The 11,255-nt window shown below is 43.1% G+C and overlaps 1 protein-coding gene across 2 annotated transcripts; it reads right to left on the reverse strand.

Annotated features, from left to right (window-relative positions):
- Positions 1-2,719: 2,719 nt before the first annotated feature.
- myb (MYB proto-oncogene, transcription factor) lies at positions 2,720-10,960 on the reverse strand. Of its 2 annotated transcripts, none has more exons than XM_085247725.1 (15): positions 10,835-10,960; positions 9,005-9,122; positions 8,777-8,848; positions 8,589-8,681; positions 7,672-7,892; positions 7,001-7,229; positions 6,861-6,914; positions 6,663-6,767; positions 6,000-6,254; positions 5,455-5,543; positions 5,234-5,348; positions 5,024-5,119; positions 4,604-4,702; positions 4,359-4,442; positions 2,720-4,271 (listed from the first exon to the last, which is right to left on the reverse strand). In XM_085247725.1, the coding sequence occupies exons 1-15, from the start codon at positions 10,855-10,857 to the stop codon at positions 4,161-4,163; spliced, it is 1,764 nt and encodes a 587-aa protein (XP_085103851.1). In that variant the 5' UTR covers positions 10,858-10,960; the 3' UTR covers positions 2,720-4,160. The 2 variants fall into 2 exon arrangements, with proteins under 2 accessions (XP_085103851.1, XP_085103850.1); XM_085247724.1 differs by having other exon boundaries at positions 2,720-4,274.
- Positions 10,961-11,255: the final 295 nt, after the last annotated feature.

Below are 11,255 nucleotides of genomic sequence, written 5' to 3' on the forward strand. Positions count from 1 at the left end.
TGGATTGTTTTAATATTTTTTTATGCCTTATGCATGCTAGTAAATTGTCGGATCTCTGCTGACCTCCTCCACACAAATAACCACTAAATAACCTGCTTTAAAGGCCTTTTTCACAAACTGCATTGTGACATTTTACATACAGGTTTCTGTAATTGTAGGAACTCCAATTTCAACTTCATGGAGCTCTGTTGTTTTTTGCCCCCCCCCCCCTCCCATTTTTCTCCTCTTCTCTGTACCATGGATGGGGACGGTAGTTATCAGGCCCAGCCAGCACAGCCCTGCCCTTCTACCTGACCACTGCCAGCAGGGAGCGGCTGCTCTTGCCTGAATATCTCCAACCACAACAGCAACAAGAGAATGAGGAAATCAGGCTAGAGTAATCTATGCAGACCCAGAGCACGCTGGCCAGCGTGTGAACTAGTGGCATGTGTGTGTTTTTGTGCATATGCACGTGCACGTTCAGGAGCCCGCCATTTCTGCAACATCCTGCTATAAATCTATTGTGACACACAAACCGAATTTATGAGCCAATCTGCTTGCGACAGACATGTTTGATTTGAAAAGGGAAAGGAGGATGGAATAAAAAAAAACAACACTAGCATTGTAAGTAAACTTCTGCTTTGACTTTTAGAGCTAAATACCTTATAAAAATGTAACAGTGTGACTCAGTGGCAGGTGAAAATCTTAAAAGTGCAGTTATAATTCTAAAATATGACTGTATAATTACCCAATAAAAAACAGACCATGGAAAAAGGGTATAGCTAGAGGTTGCTTTACTTGACCTAAACAGAACCAGGCAGAAACAAGAGCAACATTATGACAGCAGTTTTCGCCCCTGTGACCCACATAAACAGCCAATAAGAGCCTCTTTGAGCTTAAATGAATGTAGGTGCACATGCAATGATTTACAAGCCACTTTTGCATTTTTTACAATTGAAGCTCCTCTTCTGTTTTACATGATTTAAACTACATAAAACTCTGTTTGATCTGTGTGAGGGGACAGCAACCCTGACGTGAACTGAAATGAACTCGGAAAAAAATAAAATAAATAATTTTTCACTATCAACAAAAGTGCACTGCAGTCCAGTATTTTGATGACTTACCACAACCTCTTCTGATAGACAGTGCTGTTCTGATAACAGTCACAAGTGGACACTCAGTTTTCCATTTATTGAAATAAGCAGACGCACGAAAAAGCCTGGTTTGTTTGTTTTATTAGTTTAGTCAGTGAGGTCTGTTGAATGGTGAAGCGGGGACTGCAAAAGAGTAAAGATACGTTGTGTCTTGCATCTCTCATCCCAGTATATATTGGGGGGGGGGGGTTATTATCAGTAAACCACTACCATTCAGTATACACACAAGCAGCTGCCTTCTCACTCAGTGGAAGCAGGTGTCTGTGAATCCTGTGGGGTTTGGGGTTTGGGCTTTTTTCTGGCAGGGGGGTCTAGTAGAAGATGGTGAAATTCCCAGGGTGAAAGTCTGCTTCGTGCTATAGCCTCTTTCCACAAGACACCCCCACCCACCCACCCACACACACACACACACACACACATAAAACCACACACTCTACATTTGCTGACAGGGATTGTCAAACCCGTCGTTCAAATTCAAGCAGCCCTCATCAGGCCTTTGCTGTCATTTCTGGGGTTTTTTCAACCATTGTTGTTACAATAGCTAAAAACCACAACATTGTGAACATGTGGATGGACTAAGCATGCTTACACCCACAAAGAAACTATTTCTGTTTGCCCCGGTCTTAAATATCACAGTTCCTGTTAGATATGTCCGTCTTGATGACTGCCATTTCTGTTTATGAATCCCTCTGAGACTACCACTTAAGAGATGGGAATCTATATTTAAGGGCAGTGTGGTGGATCAGGGCGAGGTTGGGAGGGGGGTGCAGGTGGCTGAAGGTGTTGTGGGGGATGTGAGAACGTGTGGATGGGGAGGGGGTGTAAATATAGCTCCTGGTCTGAGTCTGGGCCCCTTAGCTTGCTAAGGCCTCACAGGAAAGAAAGTCTCCTCAAGAGACTGAATGTGGAGCTCATACTTACGAGCGTTTTTTGGCGAGCAGCGACGAGTAATATAACAATTTTCACATTGCCCACAGTCATGTTAGTGCATATTTCTGTGTTTAAAGGAGTTGATAGCATGTTTATGCAAAGCAAAAAAAAAGAAAAAAGTGAAAGCAGTCCAGGACAAAATGTTTCTTTGTATTTCTGGGACATGCACCTGAGTGGTCCCTGCTTATCCATGAAAAAAGAGGGAACGGTTGGAAACATTTGCTTATTTTCTTTGCTTGCTGATAAACTCTATACTCACTTGGTGAGCGGCAGATGGGAGAGAAGGTTTTATGATATGATATGGTCCACACAATTTTATGACAACAAACCTTTGTATCAGTTTATGTGTGCGCAAAAGCGAGGGCTATTTGAATACTATAATCCGTAGAGGAATTTGAATACTAGAGATAGATTACACTTTGGAGAGGGTAAATAGTTCATTCAGTTTAAAAGGCAATAATTACTCTACATAATGGTGCGGCTATTTGGAGTGCTATTTACACTGAGAACGTAGGCTTCTTGGGCTGAACTTCGCACTTTACAGCTTAAATATATGAAAATGTTATTTCCATATATTTTTGTCCACGAGTAGCTGCGTTTGAACTGCTATCAACTTTAGTACGCTGAACGTCAGAGATTAAACACTGAACACAAGGTTGTTATAAAAACAGCACACTTTATTGAGTAGGCAGTCAAAAGTAGAAGTATAAAAACTTGGCATGTGTAAATGCTTTTACAAAAAGTGTGCTAAGTGTTTGACACGAGTTACTGCAGTTTCGTTAAAGGACACAAAATGCTTGTTGAGTGTACTTTTACAACAGTGTAAATCCACCAGAAGAAATGTTTATTTCTTTCTCTTTTTTAAAAAAATGGGATTTTGGCTGTAGCATTAATATCAGTGTTTGCTACTCTCACAGTTTTAAGGAGAATATAAAATTCAAGTGCAGCTTGGTCTTACTCTTACTGGGTGAAGCTCAGGTTTCAAATATAAATGAATTTCGGATTTTCAAATGTATAAATAAATTCTCTCTCTTTCTGTAGATATATATATATATATATGTATCTAAATTCTAAGAATTGCTTGTTCATTGAATGTTTTCCCGGTTGGGGGGGATACTGTGAAGGCCAGAAATAAATCAAAAAAACTTGAAATGAAAACTCAATTCCTATGAAATAAAGGCGCCGATGTGGTTGTCAGGTAATACTAAAAAGGCTGGCCCCTTTCTGTTGTATAAAAAAAGTATAAAAATTGTAGTTGCATAGTGGTACGAGAACAGACCGAGCAGTCCTTGTTCAGCAGTGGAGTGTTTACATGAGGTGGCAAAGACCAAACACTTGAAATTCTCAGTAGACCCATTAAAAACCCCTTAATAATTTAAAAAAAAGGACAAAAAAAGGTAAAAAAAAAACAAAAACCAAAAAACCCAAAATAAAAACAGAGGTCAGTTAGAAAATAATCATTATGACTTTGGATGTACGATAATGCTAAAAGGGCTTAAATACTCTGAAATACAACACTGCTCCATTGGCCAATTGTAAAACAACAGCAACAAAGTCATAATGTAAAAAAAAAAATCAATAAATTAATGAGCTTGTTCTTTATATTACTATCAACATGTGTAATTAATAATACAGCCCAAGGCATACATGGTCACCATTTCCCCGTTTGTAATACAATAAAACCAAAGAAAATTTTAAAAATTTAAAAACTTTAAAAAAGTCACCCCCCCTCCCCCCTTAAAAAAAGTCTTTGGTTGGTACAAATCCAACAAATGTAAGTGTGAAAAAATCAGTGGCATATAGCCTCTCCCAATGACTGTACCACCGCAAATATGTATCCGCCCGTCTGTTCCACAAGTGTAGGTGAAAGCGAAAACTCTTTGAGTTTTGAACCCAGTGATGCCGTAAACGCCTGTGTTCCAGAAGTAAACAAGTAAACATCTGCTTGATCCATCCATTGCTCCAACCATTTTCTACTGCTTCAGCTGGGGGGGCTAAACACCTTAGCCTGGTTGAGCTAAGGGCTTTTTTTCTCTTTCTTTTTTTAAACTCCAGTGCAGGAAAAGTTGATGTGTTTGGATCAGCATTTATCTCAGTCTATATCATCAGTGTCCTTGAAGGGAAAGCACTCAAGAACTTGTGTTCCGAGGCCAGTATGTGCTCCTCTGTTTTCCCGGAGGCCAACAGATCCCAGGAACCCAGCTGTTGCTGCTGTAAGAAAAAAAAGAAGATGATGAGTTTTTATGTTAACATGCAAAGCTATTTTATAAATTTATGATTTAATTACACACACACCTGTAGTGGGTTATTCAGGCTTCTGTGAGGGAGCTGGTAGATTTTGTGTCCGTCTTCGTTCAAGAGTGAGCTTGTAAGTAGGTCCTGAAAGAAAAATGCAACAACACTTGTTAACAACACAATAATTACAGTACAATGACTGAAAAGGATCTTAGGGTTGATCCTGTGCGTACTCATTGATGGACTCACATAAACAAAACAAAAACACATAAGGAGGTCTGACTTAAGGTCAAATGTCAACTTACCGATACTTCCTGAGCTGGGCGACTGGGGGAGAAGAGCTGCCTGTTAAGTTCTTGCCCTGCCCACTGCATGCAGTGGCCCCTCTTGCATGGGAGCTCGACCTAGGACCCCCGGAAAAAAACACAACACGGTCATTTAAAACCCCACATTTTCCTCTTTTTGTAACCAAGTCACACAAGCTCGCTTGCAAAAATTAACCTCAAGCTATTCTTTAAGCTGATGTCAAACGTGTTGCAAAATGTAACTAAAAAACAAAAACACAACACGTTTGTCACCGCAACATGCAAATGGTTGAGTTTGATATTTCACCCCTGTCTGCTATTTTCTTAAGATACAAAATAACACTTCTTATGTCAGTCTCACATCATATGCGCATGCTTTTTTTTGCATATCTGTACATGCATATGTAGGGTGGAAAGTACCTCTTGCTTTATCTTCTTAAATGGAGGATGCTTAATGGCATCTTCCACTGGCTCCTGCTTGATGGACCCAACCATCTGCTGCCCCAAAGTGGTGTTCTGGAAACAACACAAACCTCCGAGTGAGTCCCGAGGACAATGCAGTGTGCAAAGCAGCAGTTTGCATGTCAAATTAAGCACCGAGGGATATATACACACATTAAAGTCTCTCACCATTAGTTTAACGGGGCCATATTTGATCTCCTGATGGGTCGAGGCTGATCTCAAAGGCGTGGGTGTACGTGGGGTTGACTCCAGAATTGACTCACACATATTGGGCGTCATGAGCCTGAGGAGAGAGGAAAGAAAAAGCGCAAAAAAACAGCTGTTAAAAAAGGCTCATATAACAATAACAGGTTTGCATAATAAAAGTGATGAGAACAAAAGCTTCTTACAATTCATTATCATTTAGGAGGCTTGCAGGCACAGGCGAGTTAAAGGGTAGATTGTCTGAGTGTTCTGGGCTCACTGGCTGGTTGAGGAACTGTGAAATAAAAAGGAAGAAAACATTAAATTAAAGACCCCTGACAAGGCTTTGACAACCAGGCAGCTCGTGTAGCACGCTAAGCTAAGCTAAACAATGGGACAAACACTAGTTTTGTGTGGTGACTGTGTAAGCACGGGTCATGTGACCTGTGAGGGTGAACAGAGTAGATTTGTGACTTCACATGGGTTGGCATTCGACATGAAACCAGTCAATGATTCTTTAGCAGTTGTTGAGCACCGATTGGGCAAGACCCTGTCTGCTTTAAGAGTGCTACTTTCCAAGAACCCACTGCTAACAGGCTCTGGGAAAAGGGTGGGAAATTCTGGGTCAAGGCCCGCTATTATATCTGTGTTTCTAATTTATAGGGCATCTTCTTCACCTGGTTCCAGTTGATCACGACAGACAAAAATAAAAACATAATATAGCACGACACAGTGTAAGGAAGATACTTACTGAGTCAATCATGGATTCCATTATCCCTGGCATTGGATTTGAGAATGCAGGACTGTTGTGGGGACTGTTGTTGTTGCTGTTGTTGCCGTTAATGCCTTCGACGGGTGTTGTGGGGGCGCTGTCCTCAGCTGAGCTGCTCTGGTCAAGAGACAGTTCATGGCTGGCTGCCTGGTGATGAGGTAAAGGCAGAGCAGCACCTTCTGAGCTGTTGGACATGGAGCTCTGGTTGGTCCAGTTTTGATAGAACGAACAAATCTGGAGAGAGGAAAAAAATGTTACAGACTGGAAAAGAATAATCACCTGAAAACACAAAAGCACAGAGGAGCGAGTGCAAAGGAAGCACAGATATAAGAAGCGCAGGGAACGCTCAGCCGTGATCAAATGAGAAGGGGAACTTTAATGTAAAGGCCGACAGAAGAAGTGTTGAGTAGAGAATTGCACAAGGGGTCATGCAAACCCAAAAGAAATGGTGATAAGATCCTATTGCATCACTTTTTGCAGAAACAGACCACCCAGATGTTTCCTCCTCCTCATGCACACACAAAAAACACAAGTCCAACCACTGTCCTTAAAGCCAGGGTCAAAAAACCCAAAAAACACATAAATTGTGCTGTCACATGTTTCACCCTCCTGAATCCAGACACAGATCCGAGTGTGACTCACCGGTAGTGACGGCTGGCCCCTCAGTTCATTTTCTGTTGACATGAGCAGCATTTCGATCTCTTTCACCCTCTTCTCCTTCTCAGGGTCCTCCTCGTTATAGTGTCTCTGAAAGAGCAGAAGAAATGCGTGAGCACCAATTCAATCCAAACAACTCATCTACCCCATCTTTCGATCGCCGCTCAGGTTTGCGATTCTTACCTGGACTTGGGGAATGTTGAGTATGTTCATATTGAATGAGAGGGTGGAGTGCACCTGTTACAGATAAAGAAGCAGACGTTAATAAATGCAAGATCTTGCGGGCGGAGATCTGCCTAAATTCTGGTTTAAAGCCCACTTACTCTACGTGCGTCAGACAGGTAGGTGGCGTAGCTGAGCGGCAAATTGGAAGTCAGCTGCGTGTGACCGGGCTGTTGGGGAAAGCACATGATCTGATTGTTGGTCTTCACGTAAGTGCGGCTGGCGGGGAGCGAGGGGCTGCTGTTCTTGGCTGTGTTCTGAAGGTAGCCCTCCTGTTCCACCTTTCTCCTCATGGTGGAGTTCCAGTGGTTCTTTATAGCGTTGTCGGTCCTGCGGGTCATAAGGGACATGTGTTAACTTAAAGGGGATGTGACATCCTCTAGCTGCACACAGCAGCTTTATCAATGCAGGCGCACGCACACGCTGAGGGAGATAGGAAAAGTCTCAGTCACACACATACACGCATATTTAAAAATGTGCGCAATTGATAAGGTTATCAGTGCAAAGCAATTACAATAACCACATATTTATCTGTGTTTTCTCTTCTGTCATTCTACACCTTCCCCCCACGTCCTAACTTAGCCTTTTAACCTTTCTTTCCCAGCTTGCGTTCTATGTCCACAACTCCATTTTCTCTCATGCTCACTTTTATTGGCGTGCCCTCCCCTCCATTTCAGCCTCTTAACCGCAACATTGCGCAGCTAACCAACAAGGTTTCAGTGATTCATCTAGCTTCTCCTTTTCTGCCTCTTCTTCCCTCTCTCCACCTCACCTGCCAGGGAGCAGCTTAGCGATTTCTGCCCAGCGATTGCCCAGCTTCTCATGCGCCTGGTAGATTATTCTGTCTTCCTCCTCCGTCCAGGAAGTCTTCTTAACCTCTGGGTTCAGGTGGTTGTGCCAGCGCTCGCGGCACTGCTTGCCAATTCGCCCCTTCAGGTGCTTGGCGATCACTGACCAGCGTTTGGCGCCGTATTTCTGGACCAGCTCGATCACCTGGGGATTTTTAGGGTTGTGAGGGGTGAGAGAAAGAGGAAAGGCAAGAGAGGAGGAGGAGGAGGGAGAGTGTTGAAAAGGAAGAAGTGAATGGTAGTAGAGGAGCATGGGGAAAGAGGAAGGAAGGAGTAATAACAGGGAGGGGAGGGAGAAGTAGAGTGGTACAGAGATATGAAAACAGGAGGGAGAGAAGAAATAAAAAAAATGATTATCCATAAAAATCTCAGAAGTTTTACTAAATGCACTGCTTTTCCTTCCTCCTTCTCTCTCTTTCTTGATCTTTCGCTAGTGTAGCTGATTGAGAACACCTGCTGGTGAGCAGTGAGGGAGTTTCCATTGGAACATTAGCCACTCTGCTAATCATTACAGTGGCATCTGGGTGGAAATATAACTCCTAAACGTGTTATATGTTGTGTAAGGGTGAGTAAAAGTGTGCAACCACAGTTCAGGAGTTGCTACAGAGAAGTTGCTTTAAACACAGGAACACAAAGTAATTGTTGATCTCAGTGGTATCCAGTTAGTATAAAGCCCACTCTAACAATTACACTGTAAGGTCACCACTAATGGCTGTTATAACATAACACACAGCTAAAGCACACTACAAACTCTACATGCAAGTTAATCTTGCATTTATATTTACAGTTTTCCATGCCACCCTCCCCCCCAAAACCCCACAAAAATACAGTGTGCTCTTACCCTCTGGTCCTCCTCTTTGGTCCACGGTCCTTTAATGAGTTCTGGGTTGAGAACCTTCTGCCACCTGTGTTGGCACTGCACATCTGTACGGTTCTGTGTAGAGAGAAAAACAAAATACAGTTTGTTATCATCTCCACACAATGGGAAGTTGCACGCAGACAAATCAGGGCCTCATGCCTGCTACTTACAGTTAATAGGCTTGCAATTACTTTCCAGTCTTCTGCTCCATGATGTTCAACAAGTTTCTTCAACTTCTCATCCTGAAAAAAGAGAGTACATTTTTTAAAAATATGTCACTAATATTTAGTATTGAACAGCAGAATTTGAACTGTATTGACGTGTGTGTGTGTGTGTGTGTGTGTGTGTGTGTGTGTGTGTGTGTGTGTGTGTGTGTGTGTGTGTGTGTGTGTGTATACCTCTTCTCGTGTCCAGCGTGTCTTGCCGAGCTGGCGTTTCCCAGGCTTGGGCAATGATCCATCATAATCATGTTCATACATCTCAGTCTCCTCCTCGTCATCCTCACTGCTGTACAGACTGCAGACACACACACACACACACACACACACACAGAGGGCAACATTTTAAAAAGAGGTGGAGTCTGCGTGGAAAAAGAAGAGTGTAGGATAATAGACAGAAGAATAATAGGACAATAAGTACTTTACTTGTTCTAAACTACTCCCTATTAATCTCTTTATGAGGTGCATTAAAAAAAACTCAGCCCTCTCTTTTAGTCACTCGCTTAACTCCAACACAGAGAGAAAACCAGTCATTCTTGAAGGTTTGGCTGCAGGCTTTTAGCCAAGACACCCACAGGGGGTGTGCATGTATGAGAGTGTGTGTGTGTGTGTGTGTGTGTGTGTGTGTGTAAGAGAGAGAGAGGGGTGGGAGGACGAACAGGTTCCAGTGTTTTTAGTTTCCACAGATACCTGGATTGGCACATGCGATCATAATTTTGTGACCCTGGCGTGTTCAAACTTGCACAGGGCATTGTACAGCACAGCCATGCACACACGGAAACACACGCACACGTGCACACAGAGTTCACGTTCGCGCGCGCGCACACACACACACACACACACACACACACACACACACACACACCATGTGGTCAACTAATCAGAATGCGGGACAGGTAGATAGTTGTGCTGTCATACAGTACAACAGGTGAAGAGGAACCCCACTATGTGTGTACGTGCGTGTGTGTGCATGCGTACAGAAGGATATTTACACGCCATAATCTTCCTTATTTTCCTTTTGCCCAAATGCGTGACTACTACTCGCAGAGGCGAGCAAATAAACAACTTCTCTCAAATTTATCCAACAGCCTCTGCGTTTCAGCGCAAATGAGATAATTAGCGTGAAACAAACAAAAAAGCAAGCAAACAATAGAAGATGATTACAGCGCTCTCAAGAAGAACGATTAATCAGCTGGATCGGCTCTTCGTGAAAAGAAGCGATAATTACTTTTAAACCAATCAAATTAACTCCGGGTGCAGTTTCTTCTAATTACAATGAGGACAAAACGAGATAAAAACACGTCTGTAAACGGAGGTAAACGGTGACTTTTTTGTGTGTATGTGCAAAGAAGATCCTCAAAAAGGATCCCTGACATCTCAAACATGAGATTCGCGCACAAGACCTAATGTGTGTAATTTAAGGGAGAAAAATAGCATTGGGTCTCCGCGGAAGAAGTGCGCGTGGAGTACAATGTTAGAGCGCAGGTTTCCAAAATAATATCCATCGCTCCTCGCGCTCGGTCGGAGATGCTGGAAAGCAGTCGTGTGTGTAGCGTGTGCAAGTTTTCATCGAAAAGAGCCGAAATCGGTGGCAGATGAACTGCTTTGCAGCCTGTTTTTACTATCCGCGAGTTAAGACACGCCGAAGCGTGCACGGCACAGCACTGTCAAAGCCGAGCGATGACCAGCCACCTGTCATTGGCGCGAGCGCTCCACAGCTCCAACTGGAGAAAAGTAAAGGGCTCGCGCATAGTACAGGCTGACCACACACATATATATATGTATATGATGTATATATGAAGTAAAACATATATCAATATATCAATATATATATAAATATAAACACACACGCGCGAGCTAGGGCAAGAGGATGCACTCTTCGCACTTACTTCACGCCGTATCCAAGTGAAATAATGCCTCACGAGAAAACTACAATAATAGCTGCGAGTCTTTGAGAGACAGAAATGAAAGCTTTAAAGCTGCCAAAGTCGTTGCTCGTGTTTCTCTTACCTGCTTCTGGACCGCCGAATCATGCTTAAAGTCTGCTGACGGTGTTTGGTGAACGCGGTAAGCACCTAGCCGACAGACAGCACTGACTTGCTCTCGCTCCTCACTTTCAGCTTCACTTTTAAAACGCGACCGCTGCTTCTACGGACCCGCCCCTTCCCGCCCCTTGTGCTCGCCCTTCACCAATACGCCGCGCCTCCAGTCTGTATTTGGCGCCTCTCGGTCGTGGCCTGAGGCTGTGGACCCCCAGACGTTTCTTCAAGACAATTTCTCTGTCTACAGTTTTTAGCAAGTCCGAGTTTTAATGGACAAGCAGATGCCGCCTATAAGAAAATGTGATGTTTCTCGTAGATATATCCTGAAAGCATGTTGAGTTTTGCAGTGAGAGACCCCTTACTATCAAAACCACAACTGGCTTTAGTAG

This window comes from Mchenga conophoros, linkage group LG15, assembly GCF_057382185.1.
Source record: "Mchenga conophoros isolate Kocher_MC1m ecotype Shallow Benthic linkage group LG15, M_conophoros_male_GT1.1, whole genome shotgun sequence".
Taxonomy (NCBI): domain Eukaryota; kingdom Metazoa; phylum Chordata; class Actinopteri; order Cichliformes; family Cichlidae; genus Mchenga; species Mchenga conophoros.